Source organism: Plecotus auritus (assembly GCF_963455305.1).
Source record: "Plecotus auritus genome assembly, chromosome: 9".
NCBI lineage: Eukaryota > Metazoa > Chordata > Mammalia > Chiroptera > Vespertilionidae > Plecotus > Plecotus auritus.
In genome coordinates this window covers 108,835,542-108,858,069 of record NC_137783.1, presented here as the reverse complement: position 1 = coordinate 108,858,069, position 22,528 = coordinate 108,835,542, and the positions used below count along the sequence as shown (strand labels likewise).

The 22,528-nt window shown below is 42.0% G+C and overlaps 1 protein-coding gene across 3 annotated transcripts in view; it reads left to right on the top strand.

The window, feature by feature from the left end:
• The first annotated feature begins 590 nt into the window (after nt 1-590).
• The window catches only part of UVRAG (UV radiation resistance associated), a 306,221-nt gene continuing 284,283 nt past the window's right edge, over nt 591-22,528 (top strand). For all 3 annotated transcript variants that reach the window (XM_080688155.1, XM_080688156.1, XM_080688157.1), the window contains exon 1: nt 591-919. In XM_080688155.1, coding sequence (XP_080544281.1) covers nt 800-919 — 120 coding nt within the window. In that variant the 5' untranslated portion in view covers nt 591-799. The remainder of the gene's footprint in view (nt 920-22,528) is intronic.

Genomic DNA, 22,528 nt, shown 5'->3' with positions numbered 1-22,528 from the left:
ATCCTGCGTGGTGCCTTTATGCCAAACCATAAGCCATTCCTTTTCAACCCCCGCACGTTGACAGCAGCACTTCAGGAAAAGAATGTTTAGGGAGCCTGCAACTAAGTGCAGACCAGCCGGCGGTGAAGGTCTGCAACTAACCCGACCCATCCCGCGGGGAGGGTCCCCGTCCTCTTCTTGAGGCTGGTTACTATGGCAACTAGGTTAGGGCGGAAGTGGCTCGGAACACTGACTCTAATCAGGTGACTCGCTTGCCTCCAGCACGTGACACCGGAGCCCAGGCGCACTCTGTACTTAATCAGACCCCGCCCCTCTTCCTTTTACTGACAACTGACAACGACCTAGAGCAATGGCCTTTGGGGTTCTAACAGGAGACCCCGCCCTGTGGCAGTGAAAAAACCAATTAGACTTGGGAAAAAAGAAGCCCCGCCCCAGGTCTCACCCGGGTTTGACAGACGCATTTGAGGCCATCCTCGGGTCCCTCCGCCCCATTCCATTCCGGCCGGCGAAGGACAGACCTTTTACCCAATAGCGCGTCTCCTGTCTGTGGTTGGGTCCCGCCCTATAGGAGCTGAACCAATCAGCACGCCAGGTCTCGGCGGGGTGGTGGGGGTTGCACTGCGGTAATATGGCTCTTCCTTAGGCAGCGGCGGCGGTGGCGGCGCGAGGTGGGGTAGAGCAGTCCTGCCCCTCCGGTGGCGGGTGTTTGGGCTGCAGGGGCTCTGCGGGTCGTGGCTGAGCCGTGGTAGCGGATGCCGGAGGAGTGCCGGCCCCGCCGCTTGGCGGACCCTGGGTCAAGATGAGCGTCTCAGCGTCGATCGGGGGCACGGTACCCCCGCCGCCCCCGGGCCCGGCCGCCGCCGCGCTGCCTCCCGGTTCTGCTGCGCGGGCCCTGCATGTGGAGCTGCCGTCTCAGCAGGTAACCCTGCGGGTTCGCAGCGCTCGGAAGGGGATTCCGTGGGCGGCGGGCTGTCCCCGTGCCAGCGGGAGACCCCGAGAAGTGGCCGGGAGAACTCGGAGGACTGACGAGGTTTTGTAAGGGGAGGGGTCCAGTGATGGCCGGACCTCTGGGAGACCCCGCAGTCCGAGGAGAAACCCCGTTACTGGAGTTGGGCTGTGTGAAGACGGAAGGGAGCCCGTGAAACTCCCGGGGGGCCTGAGCCCGCCTGTCACCCGGGGCAGCTGGGGATTCCCTTGCGGAAACCCTCCCCCTTATCCCTCTAGGAACGGGCCCGGGGAAGCCCTGCGGTCCCACCAGAGACTGGGACAGCGCTTTTCCTTTCTCTACCCACTTGCGGAGAATCTAGTTGCTACTCTTTCCTACCGGAGAAGCGAGCAGTCTTTAAGGTTTCTAGCATTTACTTTTATTCTCTCCTAATTATGAACTGTCCCCTCAGCTTCCCAAGAGAAATCCTTTGAGACTTTGGGATTGCCTTCCTCATCTCAGACCCCCCAAGGAACGCATTTTAGCAATTTAAGGGGCTCTTTCCTATCTCGTTCCTTCAAATGAGAATCCGTGGAAGGAGGACTCGACATATATCCATGTACCCATCCATTTGCAAGAGCCTGATGGCTTCTTGGGTCCACATTTTAGGGGCATCATAAAGAGAGCACTGAGTTTGGGGATCTGAGAAAATTCTTTGTATCACTCACATATCTGTAGAGTACTCCTTCCCTCCTTCTCTCCCTTGCCCCCTACTTCTATCCCCCGAGAGGAGACTTTGCAGGAACATTAGCTTTAGAGAAAGTTAAAAAGCCTTTCATCCTCTCTATTCCTCCTTCCAAACAGAGGACCTCAGAAAAACTGTCAATTGTTGAGAGTTTACCTTGTTGGATTTGTGCTCTGTGCTAAATGGCTGGTAGTTCATTTAATTCTTACAACTCTGTGAAATAACTATTTTATTAGTCCCGTTTTGTAGAGTTTGGGAAACTGAAGCTCGATGCAAAATCACTCGTTCAAAGACTTGGCGTTTAGTAGGTGCCGCGCTGGGTTGCAGCATCCAGCGTCTGACTCTAGCCCATGCGCGTGGTTGTGTGCTTGAGACTTGTGCAACTACCTTCACACAGGACAGAGCATGTTCCTTCCTACCTTTTCTCCAACTTTTGATATCTGTCCTAGTACTTGGGAAAGGTTCATAAAGAGAAAAGCAGAGGTTGGATGAGAAATGGGATGGATCTGAATACCGGAAAGTGTGTATGTGTGTGTGTGGTGGGGGGTGGGGGTGGGGAGGGGGTTGCTAAAGGCAAGAGGGGAGTTGAGATAATAGTGGTGGCCAATGAGCTGAATTGTTTGCAGAAGCAAGGTGTGTGTGTGTGTGTGTGTGTGTGTGTGTGTGGCAGAAGTGGATTTAAAAGTCTGGGATAGTGTGTGCCCTGGTTTTGTGGTGCTGTGGGAAGCGAATTTGTGGAGAATATTAGCTTGAGAGGAGTGAGGTTTGGATTGTATTTATGAGGTGCTGGGAAAGAGTAAAAGTATTGAGGAGAGGGGAGACTAACCTCTGGAATGAGCGTTAATGTGAACGTTATGTGTGTGTGTGAAGAGGTGGATTGTGAGACTGGATACTGGGAGAAGCAGTGGTGGTCACTGTTACAAGCAGTCTGGAGAAATCCTAAGGAGTTGAGGACCTAGAGGGGTTTAGTTTGGGCAAGCTTTGGGAAAATGTGGAATTAGGAAAGAGAAAGCATCATTTGTTTCATAGAGTCTGTTCTTTGATAACAGTTCACAGTTTAACATTTGAGGAAATAACCCTAACATACTGTCCATGAAAGAAATTCAACTGCATTTTTAAGTGTTTATCAAATTTTTGGATTTGTGATGAGCAATATATATAGTGACTTAAGTGCACAGTGAATGCTGTTTGAGTGCCGAGTATGGTATTTACAGCTTTTTGAGGGTGTCATCCTTCTTGGATTCTTGGAAGGCAGCTTATAGTATAACAAAAACACTTTCACTTTTGCAATTGATATTAATTTAGCTTTCTGGGTCCAAATGCCCAGGTTTTTGGGGTTATAAATATATAACATTAAAAAAGAAACATTTTTGTTAAATTGTTATCTGTATACAGTAAACTGCACTGATTACTAGTATACAACTTGATGAATTTTAAGTATACATCTTGATGAATTGTCACAAAGTGAACAGTTCTGCAACTACTACCTGGATTAAGAAATACAAAATTATTAGCATTCCAGAAGTCCCCTTTATGTTCTCTCCCTTCTCTCTCTCCCCTTTTCTCTGAAGGAGTCACTATTCTGATTTCTAACACGAGAGATCAGTTTTTGCCTATTCTTGAACTGTGTATGAATAGAATCATGCAAAATGTATGATTGTGACTTGTTTCTTTTGCTCGGTATTGTTTGTGAGAGTCATAGGATATGTGTGTGTATAAAACTTTCTGTTAGCATTAATTCATTGTCTTTTTATTTTTGCCTATGGCTTTTGCAAAATTTCAAAGGTTTAGATAAATTGGAAATCCAATTAATTTTCCTTTAAATAATACCTTTTGGCAATCATGAAATTTTAATAGATCCCATGCTATTTAATAAAATGTTAATATTTCTAAACAAGCCAACCCAATTGATTTAGAATTTCTACTAAAGTTGATTACTTCAAAGCATAGATTCAGTGGTTCCCCAGCCTATTTCTAAGGCAGAGTTTTTCAACTTTGGCACTGTTGACATTTTTGGGTGGGTAGATGGATGGGGCTATAAGATTTTTAGCCCCACTCCTGGCCTCTACCCACAATGTACCAACAGCACCTGCCCAGTCCTAGCAATAAAAAATGTATCCAGATGTTGTCAAATGTTCCTTAAGGGGCAACATTACTCCTGGTTGAGAACCACTATTCTCAAGTATACTTTCATTTTAAGATAGAGAGTATCACTGTTATTACTACTCATTTATTCTATTCTTCATTAATCTCTTTGCTTCTAATGACTGTAATGTTATAATAGATTAGTTCCAGAAGTATTGGACCACCTGCCCCCCCATCTGCCTCCAGAAAAAGACTTTTGTTTTTGCTTAAAGGAAGTTCATAAAATTATCTATAATACCAAATTTATTTCTGTCTTATTTTAATCTATTTGCCTTAAAAAAAAAAACACCAAAAAACTTTAGTTAAGACTTTATAAATCCCGATTCTTTATATGTATGAGTACTAACTACTGTCTGATAGCTACTTGACTGTGTCAAATGAAACTACTGCTTAGTCTTTGCCTCCTTTTGCTTCTCTGTGATCTTATTTTAACTGTAATTTCAGTATGAACTAGTCACACATTTTGAAGACTGTTTTTGCTCTGTAATTTTTGGTTGTGCTTTTAATTACCTAGTGAAGATGAGTTCATTTGAAGAATAACTTCCTTTACACCCTTAGATTTAGGAGTTTTGAAATAAAAAATGTGTTTTGTGATAGAGACATTTAATATTTCCTTAAAAGTTTAATTGAGAGCATTTCTTTCCTTCCTAAAGACTTCCTCACTTGAGTATAACTTAATTATGTTTCTCAGAAACTTATAATGGGTGTGTGCGGGGGGTGCTTTTTAGTGATTGTTTAGTGACCCTTTTTTGGGGGGGTCACATTTATTTATTTATTTTTTTAGGATAGATGTGTTCCTTTTTTTAAAATTTAATAAATCTTTATTGTTCAGATTATTACAATTGTTCCTCTTTTTTCCCCCCATAGCTCCCCTCCACCCGGTTCCCACCCCACCCTCTGCCCTTACCGCCCCCCCCATCCTCATCCATAGGTGTACGATTTTTGTCCAGTCTCTTCCCACAACCCCCACTCCCCTTTCCCCCCAAGAATTGTCAGTCCACTCCCTTTCTATGCCCCTGATTCTACTATATGCAACAGTTTATTCTGTTCATCAGATTTTTTATTCACTTGATTTTTAGATTCACTTGTTGATAGATATGTATTTGTTGTTCATCATTTTTATCTTTACCTATTCCTTCTTCTTCCTCTTCTTAAAGAATACCTTTCAGCATTTCATATAATACTGGTTTGGTGGTGATGAACTTCTTTAGCTTTTTCTTATCTGTGAAACTCTTTATCTGACCTTCCATTCTGAATGATAGCTTTGCTGGGTAGAGTAATCTTGGCTGTAGGTTCTTGCTATTCATCACTTTGAATATTTCTTGCCACTCCCGTCTGGCCTGCATAGTTTCTGTTGAGAAATCAGCTGACAATCGTATGGGTGCTCCCTTGTAGGTAACTAATTGTTTTTCTCTTGCTGCTTTTAATATTCTCTCTTTGTCTTTTGCTCTTGTCATTTTAATTATGATGTGTCTTGGTGTGGTCCTCTTTGGATTCCTTTTGTTTGGGGTTCTCTGCACTGCCTGGACTTGTAAGTCTATTTCTTTCACCAGGTGGGGGAAGTTTTCGGTCATTATTTCTTCAAATAAGTTTTCAGTATCTTGGTCTCTCTCTTCTTCTGGCACCCCCATAATTCTGATGTTGGTACGCTTGAAGTTGTCCCAGAGGCTCCTTACACTATCTTCAAATTTTTGGATTCTTTTTTCTTTTTGCTTTTCCGGTTGAGTGTTTTTTGCTTCTTTGTATTTCAAATCTTTGACTTGATTCTTGCGATCCTCTAGTCTGCTGTTAGGTCTCTGTATAATATTTTTTATTTCAGTCAGTGTATGCTTAATTTCTAGTTGGTCCTTTTTCATATCCTCGAGGGTCTCGCTAAATTTATCGGCCTTTTCTAGGAAATTCTTGAAAAACCTTATAACCGTGGTTTTGAACTCTATATCCAGTTATTTGCTTTCCTTCATTTCTTTCGTTTGTGATCTGTTTCTTTGTCTCCACATTTTTGCTGCTTCCCTGAGTTGGTAGAGTAGCTTTGTGTGCTAGGTGTCCTATAGAGCCCAGTGGTTCAGCCTCCCCAGTTACCTGAGGTGGACACTCTTGGTGCACCCCTTTGTGGGCTGTGTGTACAGCCTTGTTGTAGTTAAGTCTTGATTGTTGTTGGTATCACTGGGAGGAATTGACCTCCAGGCCAAATGGCTGTGAGGATCAGCTCTGTCTACGCTGGGAGAACTTCTGTGCTGGAGACACCCTTATGAGACAACTCTTGCAAAATTGCAAAAGCCTCTATGCTCAGCTTGGATGGGGCGGAGTCTCAGGGCGGAGCAGACAGCCTTGGCTTCCCGTCAGCCCTTCCCTAATAGGCCCCTGGGTCTCAGTGTCCCTCGGTAATCGCTGTAAGCACCTCTGAGTGAAAGCCGCCCTCGAGTTTCACCCACTGCCGGACAGTCCAGTTTCTCCCTGAATGAGTCTGGGTTCCCAGAAACTCGCCCGGAACTGGAGTTCAGTGCAGTTGGGAGCTTCTGTCTCCTTCCCACTTTAGAAAGCCAGCCGCGCACTCAGCCGCCTGTGCACTCAGCCACCCGTCCTCTCCGTGCGCTTGCGCGTCTCCGTACCTCAGCCTTTTGCAGCTCCTCTGATTCTCAATGTGCTTTCCTTTTTCCTTCTAGTTGTAGAATTTCCACTCAGCCAGCTTTCCTGTGGTTCTGGATGGTGTCCGTTTTGTCTTTTAGTTGTACTTTTGATATTGTTGTGCGAGGCAGTAGTTTAGGTGTTTACCTATGCTGCCATCTTGGTTTCTACTCTCTAGATGTGTCTGGGGGGGGGGTCACATTTCTTTAAGATTTGGTAAAACCTATAGACTCTTTCCTTAGAAAATGCAGTTACATACATACATAAACACAATTTTGCATGCAGGTTTGGTTTCCTTGAAGCATAAGTAGAAGAGCTCAGATTAAATAATCCTAGCCCACTTTAATCCCTTTTTAAATAAATTTTTTTTGCAATTTAATATTATTTTTCTTAGTTGTCCATGTCACTATATATCTATCACATTTTGCATAATAATATTTAGTTACTAGTATGTTTACTAACCCCATTTGTAGACTTTTAGACTCTGCAGTTTTTCTCTATTACATTGTTGGAATGAGTATTCATATATAATTTTTGAAGGATAAATTTAGAGCAGTGAAATAACTCAAAGGAGGTATATATATATGTGTGTATATACACACATATATAAATAATGTATTTTATATATAACTACTTTAGCTTTAGAAAATATTAGCAGTTTCCCAAAAAGGATATGACTATTACACTGCTACCAAGTTATGAGAGGACCTGCATCTCCACTTTTTGTGAACTTTGGGCATCATAAATTTTCTCAGTGTTTTCCAATCCAATTTTATATATACAGGTTTTATATATGTATTTTACCTACATATACATATACATATACCTACAGGGGTAGACAAAAGTAGATTTACAGTTGTGAGTACACAAAACAGTTTATTCTTGTATTATTATATATTAACTAGAAGCCCGGTGCACGAAATTCGTGCGGCGGTGGGGGGGTGTCCCTCAGCCCAGCCTGCACCCTCTCCAATCTGGGACCCCTCGAGGGATGTCCGACTGCCCGACTGCCCGCCTGCCTGCTCACCTGCCTGCCATCCTGATTGCCCCTAACCGCTTCTGCCTGCCAGCCTGATAACCCCCTAACCACTCCCCTGCCAGCCTGATTGATGCCTAACTGCTTCCCTGCCAGCCTGATTGCCCCTAACTGTCCTCCACTGCAGGCCTGGTCACCCCTAACTGTCCTCCACTGCAGGCCTGGGCACCCCTAACTGCCCTCCCCTGCAGGCCAGGTCACCCCCAACTGCCCTTCCTTGCAGGCCTGGTCCCTCCCAACTGCCCTCCCCTGCTGGCCATCTAGTGGTGGCCATCTTGTGTCCACATGGGGGCAGCCATCTTGTGTGTTGGAATGATGGTCAATTTGCATATTACTCTTTTGTTAGATAGGATTGTATTATTTTCCATATGAACAACTGTAAGCTTACTTTTGCTCATCCCTTTATTTTTGTTATTTAAATGAGCATTTCTTTAATTATTAGTTATATTTTAATAGCTTTATTTTTGTATATCAAGCACTATGTTAAGTACATGATCTCATTTATTCTTATACAACCCTATGAGTTTCAGTACCTTTACACAGATTTATGTAGCATTATTTTAATGAATTGCTTGTTCATATCTTTGGCATTAATTTTTCTGATTGCTTACTTATGTTTTTCATTGATTGAAGAACATTTTTTCTTATCCTTTTTTTGGAAGGAGGTGGGTTATATTAGTGCTATGAGCCTTTATCTTCCTTGAATTTTTTTGGGGAAGTGAATGTCTTTATTGTTATTATTTTGTCTGTCCATCATCTCCCCTGCACTTACTCTGATAACTGTAACTTACTACCCTACCCTTTTTTAGGAAATTGCTTCCCCTTCTCCAAGTGTGTTTTTTTTTTAAATTGAGATGTAATTGACATTAGTTTCAGGTGTACAACATAATGCTTTGATGTCCTATATAATACAAGGGTAATATACAAATTGATGTTAACGGTGGAACGACCAGAACAACCGCTTGACCAGTCACTATGAGGCACACTGACCACCTCTTGGTCCCTTTCCTTGGCTGGCAGGCTCCCATCGCCCAATGGCAAACAGGGAACCAGGGGTGGGTGGTGGGGGACGCGGGTGGCTCAGGCCAAGGCCCCTGCCCTGCTGGTCGCCCCATACACAGAGGGCGACCCGTGGCGGGGATGGGGCTGATGAGCGGGCGGGATCAGCTGACCTCTTGGTCCCTTCCCCCAGCTGGCAGGCTCCGATCACCTGATGGCGAACGGGGAACTGGGGGTGGGTGGCGGCAGGGGGCAGGGCTGGCAGCATGCAGCTGGGGAGGATGGCCCTGATCGCAGACCAGGCCTAGAGACCATACCCACACACATTTTGTGCTCCGGGCCTCTAGTTCTTATATATTGTGGAATTTTAAAATAGACTTTATTTTTTAGAACAATTTTAGGTTTATAGAAAAATTGTGTAGTAAGTTCCCTTATTTCCTATATCCAACTTCCTCGATTTTTAGCATCTTTCATTAATATGGTAAAAGTTTTTACAATTTATGAACCAATATTGATACATTATTATCAACTAAAGTCAATAGTTTAGATTTCCTTAGTTTAAAAAATTGTGATAAAATATACGTAACATAAAATTTGCCATATTTATTATTCTAAGTGTACAGTTCGGTGGCATTAAGTACATTCTCACTGTTGAGCAACCATCACTATCTTCTTCCATAATTTTTCATCATCCCAAACAGAAACTGTATCCATTAAACAATAGCTCTCCATTCTTTGTTCCTTACGTTCCTGGTAAATTCTGTTTTCTGTCTCTGAATTTGCTTTTTCTAGAGACTTAACATAAGTAGAATCATACACTATTTGTCCTTTTGTGTGTGGCTTATTTCATTCACTTAATGTTTTAAACATTCATGTTGTAGCATGTATCAGAATTTCATTCCTTTTATAGTAATATTTTATTATATGCATATGCCACATTTTAACCATTCATCTGTTGATAGATCTATAGTGTTTGCCTAATGACCTTTTTCTGTGCCAGGATTTCATCCTGAATACTATATTATATATCACTAGAGGCCTGGTGCACGAAATTTGTGCACAGGTAAGGTCCCTAGGCCTGGCTGGCAATCAGGGTCGATCAGGGCCTTCTGGCTGCTGGGCCGGGCTCTCCTTCATTCCGTGCCGTCCCCGGTGGTCAGCGCGTGTCATAGCGAGCGATTGAACTCCCAAAGGGACAATTTGCATATTAGGCTTTTATATATTGTTTTTTTTTTTTTAAATATATTTTATTGATTTTTTACAGAGAGGAAGGGAGAGGGATAGAGAGCTAGAAACATCGATGAGAGAGAAACATCGATCAGCTGCCTCCTGCACACCCCCTACTAGGGATGTGCCTGCAACCCAGGTACATGCCCTTGACCGGAATCGAACCCGGGACCTTTCAGTCCGCAGGCCGACGCTCTATCCACTGAGCCAAACCGGTTTCGGCCTTTTATATATTGTTTTATCTCATTAGCTTCCTCTTGGTTGTGACAATTCCTTAAACTTGAATTTTTTGATGACTTTGACAGTTTTGAGTAGTAGTCAAGTATTTTGTAGGATACCCCCTTTATTGGAATTAGTCTGCTGTTCCTCTCTGGTCTGTTCTTCCCTGCGCTTGTCTGTGAGACATCTCAGTGTTTTAGCTCTAGACTGGCCTGGGAAACAGCAATCTTTGGTGGAAAGGGAACATGTGCTCCTAGAACCAGAGGGGAGCTGACTTATATGTAAAAGCCTAAGCGACTGTTAGGACTGGACGACCGGCCGATAGCTATGATGCACACTGACCACCAGGGGCAGGTGCTCAATGCAGGAACTGCCCTTGGTGGTCAGTGCGCTCCCACAGCCAACCTCCCACGGCCAGCCAGTCTCCCGTGGTCCCTCCCCCTGGCCAGTCTGTCCCAATCAGCCCTGATTGCTGGCCAGGCTGAGGGACCCCACCCATGCACGAATTCATGCACTGGGTCTCTAGTATAGACAGAAGTCCCCACCCTTGGTCCCTGATTGGTCTGTCCTCATGCAACTGAGGACTCCAAGTCCTTGTAATTTGATTGGTTCAAAAGGCACTGTCCTGATTGGTTGGTGAAGAAGGTTATGGGGATATAGCTGTGTAGCTCAGATTGGATGGAGAAAGCCTCAGTCCTACTGGTTGAAATAGGATTCCAGGAACTCCTTTATAAGGCCTGGCTCAGATGGCAGAAACACAGTACAGGCAGACTGTTCAGTGCAGCTTCTTCCTGAAGTGCAGTTTGCACAAGAGGCCTCTGTGTAGAAAAGGCTGGGCTCTGTTTGTTTATTTTTAAACTAGAGGCCCAATGCACTAAAATTTGTGCAAGAGTAGGCCTTCTTTCCCCAGGCTGCTGGCACTGGCTTCCCTCTGGCACCCGGGACCCGGGCTGCCTTCCCTCGGGCCTCCCACAGGCACCCAGGACCCAGCTAGCTTCCCTCGGGCCCCGGCTTCATCAGGAAGGATGTCCAGAATGACGTCAGGAAGACGTCTGGTCTAATTAGCATATTACCCTTTTATTATTATAGATTTGAACCCAGTTAGTTACAGGAAGCCCTTCTTCTTCTTTTTTTAAAATTATTTTAAAAAATTGATTTTTAGAGGGATGAAGGGAGAGAGAGAGAGATATGTGAGAGAGACATATCAACTGGTTGCCTCCTGCACTTGCCTGGACCAGTAATGAACCTGCAACCCAGGTACATGACCTTGACTAGGAATCAAATCTGAGACCCTTTGGTTTGCAGGTTGATGCTCTAACCACTGAACCACACTGCAGGAAGCTGTATCTTATTGGGAATATACACCCCTGCAGTGCAGTAACATGCTATGCACATTTATTCCTGCCACAAATATTTATTGAGCCCCTTCCTTGTGACTCAAATAAAAAATAATAGATAGTTGTATATCTATAAAATAAAATGATGGCAATTTTTGAGCTTCTTTGGATCTTGTAAACAAAATTATATGAGGAAGCTACAGAAACTTAAATCAACATCCTAAAATCATTATTTTTATGTGACAGAAGCCATCAGGAATTTAAGAAAATATTTTTTGTTTTTCCTGTGAAAATGTTTAGTTTTCCTTTGAAAGGAAAAACTATGCTCTTTTTTAGTACTTACTTCTCCACAGGGTCACAGTTCTTAACTTTGTGGCAGAAAATTCAGAAGTGAAACTGACTGGAAATAGAGTAAGAGCAGAATTGAAACTAATAAGTTGGGCCTGAAATGTGTAGTAAAAAAAAAAAAATTTTAGGTCTTCATAATTTCCAAATGTGTACTTTGATAATCTGTGTATTTTTTACTTGTCAAACATTACTACTAGGGATGGGGTAGGAAGGTGGCAGAAAGAAATATTTGTCATTTTTAATGTACTCAAATATGTGCAGCTACTAACTAGGGTTGTTTTAGAAAAAATAAAGACATTATGTTAAGAGAGGACATTTTAGCTTTTATACTTTATTTTAGGTTTGATGACATCAGTCATATCTCAGGCAGAGTTCAACTTCTTTAGTGCCTTGTATTTTAGCAGCTGCATCCTTATATTATCCAGGTAGAGGAGCACACGGAGAATGGAAAACTTGACATTGGAATTCAAAAAAATCATAATTTATACTATACCGTCTTTTTTTGTTTGTTTGTTTGTTAATATTCACCGGAGGATATTTTTTCCCATTGGTTTTTAGAGAGTGGAAGGGAAGGAGAAGAGAGACAGAGACAGAGACAGACATCTATTGGTTGCCTCCCCAACCTGCCCTGACCTGGGCTGGGGATTGAACCTGCAACACAGGTGTATGTCTTTGACCGGGAATTGAACTGGTGACCCTTCAGTGTGTGGGCTGACACTCCAATCACTGAGCCACACCGGTCAGGGCTATAGTATACCTTCTTGATTCAGAATTATATAACCTTGTTTTCTACCTTACCTTAAGATGGAAACATGAATTTTGAATCACTGAATTTTATAGATGCAAAATCTGAAGCACTCGGGTGAATCTATTTCCCTGGCCATAGCCCTGGCCTATCTGTTTATTCCGGCCCTCAAGGAGTTAATAAAGAGTATTCATATAACAAATCTGAGTGTCATACTGTTCTACTAGCAGCAGAGACCTGACCAGATCCTGGGGGGTCTCATGAGCAGTTCCACTGTGCTTGGCTGGGTATTTTGAGAACTTGTTTCTTAAAGTTATCTTTGCTTTGACACATTACACCTACAGCTTTGAGGATTTTAAGCTAGAATAAAAATGGGAGAGAGGCTGCATTTTAAACTTCTTTTTATGGGCAGAACACTCAGACTCCACCCCATTCCTCTCTTATGGTGTAAATTGGAGTGAAACTTTGGAATGTCCCTCTGTAGTTTAAGTGAACAGTCTTCCTGTTTTGTCCCTGGGTACTTACCATGCCTATCCTTTTTTGAATATTCCACTTAAGAAGTCCTGATTCTCTACCTCTTTAATACCATCTGGTGATTTTGGGGTTTTTGATGCCAGGAATTTTATTCTGTGTAATATTGCCATTGACTTCATTGACTAGTAATGTTATTAGGCATTGAAAACACTAGTTAAGTGCATTTCTTGTTAAGAGGCTGAGACAGACAATGCTAAAAGTTAAGCATTAGAACCCAGCACTTAGGGGTCTTGGTCTGTTGGTCCATTGAAATATTTGGCATCTTTCCCCACCATGGTTTTAGAATGTCCTAGAAGATACAGTCAGACTTAAAACAAATAATAAAGTCAGGAAGTTGAAACTGGCAGTTACCTTTGGCGTTTGTTGGTAGACTTCTGAGTAAGAAAAGAGAGAAGATACAAATAAGTAAAAGTGGAAATCAGACTTTTATGATGTTATTTCCAGGACAAACTTGGTGTTCTTTAACATGACTTTACTTTTTTTGACCCATAAGTAATTCATGTGTTCATTTTAGCCTACGTTAAAACTGATTTGAAGTCCAGAAGTAGAAGAAACTTTGATTTATGTCCAGTGGTCGCCAAACTGCGGCTCGCGAGCTACATGCGGCTCTTTGGCCCCTTGAGTTTTTAGCAAAGGCCAGCTTAGGAGTACCCTAATTAAGTTAATAACAATGTACCTACCTATATAGTTTAAGTTTAAAAAAATTTGGCTCTCAAAAGAAATTTCAATTGTTGTACTGTTGATATTTGGCTCTGTTGACTAATGAGTTTGCCGACCACTGTTAGGCACAGGATTAGAAACTATATGTCTTGTTTCCTTTAATCTACTTGTGTCTTTTAGAGCATATGAATTATTTCCTGACATAATTGCAGTCATGTTTTTGTATAGTACAGGAAAAGTAAACTTTTAAAATGCAAGGATTATGATTTTTTTTTTTTTTTTTTACTTTGTCTACCTTACTGAATAGAATAATGTCATTGAGAAAATTGGTACTGCTCTCATGGGTCCAAAGTTCATGTGTCCAACACTTCAAAAGGCTAAAACTCAAATGTCAGAGTTTGGAGTAAGGAGAGGTTTATTAATTGAGAAGGTGCCAACTGAGATGGGAGTCTTAATCCTCAAATCCATCTTTGGAAAGTACAGAGTTCAGGCTTCTTTTATGTCAAGGGAAGTGCAAACGGGAGGGCAAGAGCGATTGCCCACTGCACGCATCTGGGGCCAGCAGAGGTTGGAGGAAGATTGTGTTAGTTGCTGTGAATCTGGTTACAAGGTTCCTACAGATCTTTGGTGAGCAATACATACTTTACTTATTTCCTCAAGCCACAAGCAGAATTTCTGTAATGAGTAGCATGCCTATATGCAAGACTAAGCAGAAGCTATTAGCCTGAACCATGGTTACAAAGTAGCTTGAACGAGATGGAGCCAGAGGGCCCTAGCATCTTACTGTTACACTGCTTTCATCTACTAAAATGTTAATGTTTTAGGTATATACGAGCAGCAGCAATATGAAGAAGACTTTCTAATTTTTCATCCTGAAAATAGATCACAAAGCAAGGGAGGCAGGTAGGCTATGTGGTGTTCATTACCAGTTTAGGATATTTTACAGGACTATACTCAGTATAGGATAGAATTGGTCCCATTATAGAACTGTACATATAGGAATTTCAGGCTTGTTTTCATGAATTGACTTAATGGAGTTTATTCTATGTGGAAGGTATTTGAAATATACATAAAAATCAGAACAGATGTCCAGTTGCTCTGGAGTGACTATTTTACTTTGGACATTCGTATATTTCTATCAAAAACTATGAGACTGATTATTAGATGGGACACTAAATTGCATAATTTCTTAATTGCACATGGCTGCATTTTTGATATTATACAAATTCGGCTATTTTTGTTGTTGTTGTTAATTCTCACTCTAGGATATTTTTCCATTGATGTTTAGAGAGAGTGTAAGGCAGCGAGAGACAGAGAGATAGAAACATCAAAGTGAGAGAGACACATCCATTGGTTGCCTCCCGCATGTGCCTCCCATCAGGCCACGGATCAAGCCTGCAACCAAGGTACGTGCCCTTGACTGGAATGGAACCGGTGGATCCTTCAGTTTGAGGGCTGACGCTCTATCCACAGAGCCAAACCAGCGAGGGCCAGACTCGGCTATTTTAATACTATCTAAAGATCATCTTAGTTTGGGATAGTGGAATGGGGATGGAAGGTCCGGAAGGATGTCTCCAAAGTGGAGATTCTGAAGCTGAGTCATGAAGGAGGATTAGGTGTTTGTGTACTTAATTGTATTCATTTCACTCCAACTTTGTGATGACCATTTCCTGCCAGGTTTCCACCAGTCAAGACTCAGGGTTCATTGTCACACAGCATTACAGAAATACCTTTAAAAATGACTCATGGACAAATTTCCCACTCTTACCTTTTTACATTTTGCCATGCTGTCTTGTGTCTTTTAGTATCTAATCTCTTTAAAAACATTCTCATAGTATTTTTCACCACAGTACTTAGAACCATCTCCCCCCTGTAACAGGTGAGAACAGTCAAGGCCCAGAAAAGAACATGGAGGAGGTTGAGCTCATACCCAGCTATTCTGGTTCTACATTCAGAGCTCTTTCTATCATCTTACTCTGTTTGCTTGTTGTATTTAAAATACAACTTTCGATTTCACCATTGCCTCATTCTTCACAAACCTATATAGCTCATGTTAGGTGGGTAGGTTTTGAAGCTACAGGGAAACTGACGACAAAGACTGAGGAAACTCTAAGGTGATTGACAATAATAGTACTGCTATTAAACTGTCATATGTTCAGCACTGTGTCTAAACGCTCTGCAGTTACTTCGTTTATTCCTCATTACAACTCTGTGAGGTAGAAACTGCTATTAGCTACATTTTTCAGGTGAGGTACCTGGAGCTTAGGTTAAATATATTCCCAAGTGAAATGGCAGAGCTAGAGATCAGTGTTTGGGTAATTGGAATAGATATCTGATTTTGAACTGAAGTACCCTTTGCTTTTTCAGCTTGATTTAATCGAATTCAGTTTGTACAAGGGCGTCTCTAGAACTTTACCCTCGTGCTATAGTGTACAGACTGTTGTACAGGAGTTAGTGTTCATGCTGTGTGTGGCTTATTCTGTCTGTTATCTATTCCTCTCGTGGCTGGGCATCTATAAAAGTCCTCCCATGTAATTTGCTCTTAAAAAGGTAAAAACTTGTTGGTGCAGGAGTGGAAATGGGGCAGAGGCCAGGACTTTTATTTTTATTGAATCTATGTGACTTTTGGTTTATTGTTTAGTTCTTGGCATACCATAGGTACTCAAGAAATGTTGAAATACTTTGGTTTGTTAGGGGTATAGTGTAGAAGAGAGAACTGTGAAGCTATGAGAATGTTTGTGAATGGTGAGTTTATTGGGAAAGATTGGGATTAAAGATTGTATTGGAAAGTAGTTTAGGACCTTTGGATTTCTTTAGTAAAGCTTGATTATAGAGGGAGGGCCTTATTAATTAAAGGCAACCTGGGTTCTAAGGCGAAGAGAAAGAGGTCATGGGAATGAAATAATGGGAGCGAAGACATGACTATTCTGGGTTAGATTTACTAAGTTATAGTTTGCTAGACTTGGTAGGTTCCAAAAACATAGATTCTGCCTGAAGTCAGTATGTTAACATTTAAGAGAAGGAAGCTGGTTTTTCATAGTATAAAGAGCAGTAGCTTTAGGGCAATTAATAAAGGATGTGGAAAAGAAGAAACATATGCCAGAGATATTATGAAGAAAGAATTGATTAGCTGGATGGCTGATTAGACATGGAGGTGGGGATGTGGACATCACCCAGGCAAAGATGTCTCAAAGGTTTTGAAACAATGTATCTGGGAAGCAAATATACAGTGTATATACACAGCCCAGATTAAGCCTGGATCCAAATCTTGATTTTGCTACATACTAACAGTGTGAACATGGGTATGTCTGTCCCTTTACTTAGGGCCTCACTTTTAATGTCTGAAAAATGAGTAAATTAATGCTAATTAAATCTAAAATGTACATACAGGTTACCTAGGGATGTTATTAAAATATACTCTGGGGAGAAACCAAGATGGCGGCATAGGTAAACACCTAAACTGCTGTCTCGCACAACAATTTCAAAACTACAACTAAAAGACAAAACAGGCATCATCCAGAACCACAGGAAGGCTGGCTGAGTGGAAATTCTACAACTAGAAGGAAAGAGAAAAGCACACTGAGACTCAGGAACTGCAGGAGGCAGAGGTACTGAGATGTGCGCGCAGAGAGGACTGGCAACTGAGTGCGTGGCTGGCTTTCTCAAGCGGGAGGGAGACAAAAGCTCCTGACTGCGTTGAACTCCAGTTCCGGGCAAGACTCTGGGGACCCAGACTCATACGGGGTGAAACTGGACTGTCAGGAAAGAGAAAAGCACACTGAGACTCAGAGGAACTGTGGAAGGCAGAGGTACCCAGGCACGTGCACATGCGGAGAGGGTGGGCAACTGAGTACGCGGCTGGCTTTCTCAAGCTGGAGGGAGACAAAAGCTCCCGACTGCACTGAACTCCAGTTCTGGGCGAGACTCTGGGGACCCAGACTCATTCGGGGAGAAACTGGACTGTCTGGCAGCGGGCAGAACTCGAGGGCGGCTTTCTCTCAGAGGTGCTTGCAGTGATTACCATGGGACACTGAGACACAGGGGCCTATTAGGGCAGGGCTGATGGGAAACCAATGCTGTCTGCTCCGCCCTGAAACTCCGCCCCATCCAAGCTGAGCATAGAGGCTTTTGCAAGTCTTGTCTCATACGGGTGTCTCCAGCACAGAAGTTCTCCCAGCGTAGACACTGCTGATCCTCACTGACAATTGGCCTGGAGGTCAATTCCTCCCAGTGATACCAACAACAATCAAGACTTAACTACAACAAGGCTGTGCACACAGCCCACAAAGGGGTGCACCAAAAGTGTCCACCTCAGGTAACTGGGGAAGCTGAGCCACTGGGCCCTATAGGACACCTAGCACACAAAGCTACTCTACCAACTCAGGGAAGCAGCAAAAATGTGGAGACAAAGAAACAGATCACAAACGAAAGAAATGAAGGAAAGCAAATAACTGGATATAGAGTTCAAAACCACGGTTATAAGGTTTTTCAAGAATTTCCTAGAAAAGGCCGATAAATTTAGCGAGACCCTCGAGGATATGAAAAAGGACCAACTAGAAATTAAGCATACACTGACTGAAATAAAAAATATTATACAGAGACCTAACAGCAGACTAGAGGATCGCAAGAATCAAGTCAAAGATTTGAAATACAAAGAAGCAAAAAACACTCAACCGGAAAAGCAAAAAGAAAAAAGAATCCAAAAATTTGAAGATAGTGTAAGGAGCCTCTGGGACAACTTCAAGCGTACCAACATCAGAATTATGGGGGTGCCAGAAGAAGAGAGAGACCAAGATACTGAAAACTTATTTGAAGAAATAATGACCGAAAACTTCCCCCACCTGGTGAAAGAAATAGACTTACAAGTCCAGGCAGTGCAGAGAACCCCAAACAAAAGGAATCCAAAGAGGACCACACCAAGACACATCATAATTAAAATGCCAAGAGCAAAAGACAAAGAGAGAATCCTAAAAGCAGCAAGAGAAAAACAGTTAGTTACCTACAAGGGAGCACCCATACGATTGTCAGCTGATTTCTCAACAGAAACTATGCAGGCCAGACGGGAGTGGCAAGAAATATTCAAAGTGATGAATAGCAAGAACCTACAGCCAAGATTACTCTACCCAGCAAAGCTATCATTCAGAATGGAAGGTCAGATAAAGAGCTTCACAGATAAGAAAAAGCTAAAGGAGTTCATCACCACCAAACCAGTATTACATGAAATGCTAAAAGGTATTCTTTAAGAAGAGGAAGAAGAAGGAAAAGGTAAAGATAAAAATGATGAACAACAAATACATATCTATCAACAAGTGAATCTAAAAATCAAGTGAATAAAAAATCTGATGAACAGAATAAACTGGTGAATATAATAGAATCAAGGACATAGAAAGGGAGTGGACTGACAATTCTCAGGGGGAAAGGGGTGTAGGGGGTGCAGGAAGAGACTGGACAAAAATTGTACACCTATGGATGAGGACAGTGGGGGGGCGGTAAGGGCAGAGGGTGGGGTGGGAACCGGGTGGAGGGGAGCTATGGGGGGAAAAATGAGGAACAATTGTAATAATCTGAACAATAAAGATTTATTAAATTAAAAAAATAAAATATACTCTGAGTGGCCAGATTATTATGACCACGTGACGTTTGTAGGCAAATTAGCCATACAGTGCATCGTATGGGATATGGAAGCCGAAGGCCTGTTCGAACACCTTTGCTGTCTGCAGTTACCAAGATAAAACGTCTCCAATTTGCACAGGAACACAAGGATTGGACAGTCGAGCATTGGACAAAAGTCATGTGGTCAGATGAATCACGTTTCCAGTTGCATCATGCAGATGGCAGAGTGAGAATTTCGCGGAAACGGCATGAAAGCATGCACCCCACATGCATGAATACAACCCTTCAAGCTGGTGGGGGCAGTGTTATGGTTTGGGGCATGTTTTCCTGGCATGATTTGGGCCCTTTAATTCGTGTGGAACAACGTCTGAATAGCACAGCATACCTAAGTATCATTGCTGATCAGGTTCATCCTATCATGTTGATGGGGTATCCCAATGGAGATGGCTTCTTCCAACAAGACAATGCGCCATGCCACGGTGCTCATATTATGCAGAAGAGGTTTCAAGAACATGAGGGAGACTACCTTGCTTAGGTGGCCCCCACAATCACCAGATCTCAATCCAATTGAGCATTTGTGGGACGAAGTTAAAAGAGCCATTAGACAACTGGTTCCACAACCATCAAATCTCACAGAACTGGACAGTGCTATTCAGGCATGGTGTTAGATTCCTCGCATCACCTTTCAACATCTGGTGGGGTCAATGCCAAGAAGAATCGCCGCAGTATTGAAGGCAAAAGGTGGCCCAACGAAGTACTGATGGAGTGGTCATAATAAGCGGGCCACTCAGTGTAGATTCTAATTGAGTAGGTCTGTGGTGGGGCCCGAGATTCTGCATTTCCAACAAGCTCCCAGGTGATACTGAGTAGCAAAGACTTAGATGACTTTGCAGTTGTGTAGTTCTATAATTCTGTTTATCAAATGTTTATCCTTTGGGGATCTGTTCTATGCTTGTGATTTTTATCACCTCTGTTTAGATAAATGAATTCCAAATCGGTCTCTTCATTTCAAATTACAAATGCCTAAACCAATTCATCATCTTACCCTGATAACCACATCCCTTTCTTGATATCTGTATTTCTGTTAATACTTCGTAAAGTCCTTTATAATTTTTCAGACAGCTTTTACACCCATTATTTCATTTGATCCTTAACCCAGAGGTAGGCATGCAGGAAATATCTCCATTTTATGGAAGGGAAACAGGCTCAGAGAGAGTTAAGTGATTTGCCCACTAGTGAGTGATAGAACCACCCTAGAGTTTAGGATTATTGACTCTAGGTTGAGTTCGTACCACTATGTCACACTGCTACTAGTAATGGCTATCACAGATATAGTAGTTGGTTGCCATGTGTTTTTAAAAATGTAAATTTAGGTCCTAGGCCTAGCCGGTTTGGCTCTGTGGATAGAGCATTGGCCTGCGGACTGAAAGGTCCCAGTTTCAATTCCAGTCAAGGGCACATGCCTGGGTTGTGGGCTCGATCCTCAGTAGGGGGCGTGCAGGAGGCAGCCAGTCAATGATTCTCTCTCATCATTGATGTTTCTCTCTCTCCCTCCCTCTCCCTTCCTTTCTGAAATCAATAAAAATATATTTAAAAAAAATTAAATTTAGGGCCCTGGCTGGTGTGGCTCAGTAGGCTGAGTGCCATCCTGTGCACCAGAGGTTGCTCGTTCAATTCCTGGTCAGAGCACATACCTGGGTTGTAGTTTCAATCCCTGGACGGGGCAGGTAGGGAAGGCAAACTGATAGATGTTTCTCACATCTCTCCCTCTCTCTCTCTATCTCCCTCCCTCCCTCCCTCCCTCTAAGCATGTCCTTGGGTAAGGATAAAAATAAAAAATTAAATTTAGTTTTATTTTAAAAATAGATAATAAATTCATGTGGAAAATTTTCAAAAGGTCTATAAAAGGATACAGTGAAGGTATATCACTCTGTGCCCCAATTACCCATTTTCCCTTCCTTGGAGCAACCAGTGTTGTTAACTATATTTTATGCATCTCCGATAATTATATAATTATATTCTTCCCCCCCCCTTATGAAAAACAAGTGATAACATGCAAAACATACTGATTTTATAAACTGTTTCGTATTTTTAAAAAACCCGATAGTATATCTTACAGATTGTACTAAATAGGTCTCAAAGAACTGCCGCATAATTATTCCTTAGGGCACATAGCATTTTACAAGGGATAGACCATAATTTAGCTAGTCCCCTATTGACCACCATTTAACTTAGTTCCAGTGTTTTGCTAATACAAAAATAGTGTATTATATACATTATATTGCATATCTGCAAATATATATATTTGGAGATATATATATATATATATATATATAAATATATATATATATATATAAATATAAATATATATATATATATATATGTGTGTGTGTGTATATATATATATATATATATATATATATATATATATATTGTTAATCCTCATCCAAGGATATTTTCTCCATTGATTTTTAGAGAATGGAAGGGAGTGGGAGAGGGGAGAAAGAGAGAAAGAGAAAGTGAGAGAAATATCTATGTGAGAGAGACATATTGATTGGTTGCCTCCCGCAAGAGCCTGGACTGAGCTGTGATTGAACCTACGACCCTGGTATGTGCCCTTGACCTGGAATTGGCCCTTCAGTGTGGGGGCTGATGCTCTAACCATTGAATCACACCAGCCAAGGCTCTGCAAGTATATTTTCAACGTAAGTGCAGAAGTGGAATTGCTTAGTCAAAAGAATATGTGCATTTGTAATTTGGGTAGATGTTGTGAGATTGCCATCTGTAGAGGTTTTTACCAGTTATACTCTTTTCTGCAACGTGTCTGTTTTGCCCTTGCCTTGCCTTTCAATATAGTTTTAACCTGCATTTCTCTTATGAGTGAGGTTGGGAATCTTTTCATGTTTAAATGCTATTTGTATTTCCTTTTCTGTGAATTATCTGTTAATTTTCTTTGCCAATTTTTTTCTGCTGGGTTGTTGGACTTTAAAAAAAATGCATTTCTAGGAACTTTTTGTTTTAGTGGGGTCTTTGTTATGTGAATTAAACATTTTTTGTTAGGTTCTTTTTGCCTTTTATATTGCATAGGATAGTTTGGATTTTTTAAGCAGAAGAAACTATTTTTTAATTGATTTTAGAGAGAGAGGAAGGGAGAGGGAAAGAGAAACATCGATGAGAGAGAGAAACATCGATCAGCTGCCTCCTGCATGCCCCTTACTGAGAATCGAGCCCGCAACCTGGCATGTGCCCTGACTGGGAACAGAACCAGGAACAGAACCAGGGACCTCTTGGTGCACGGGATGACACTCAGCAAACTGAGCCACACCAGCTAGGGCGGGTAGGATAGTTTTATGCATAATATGAAAACATT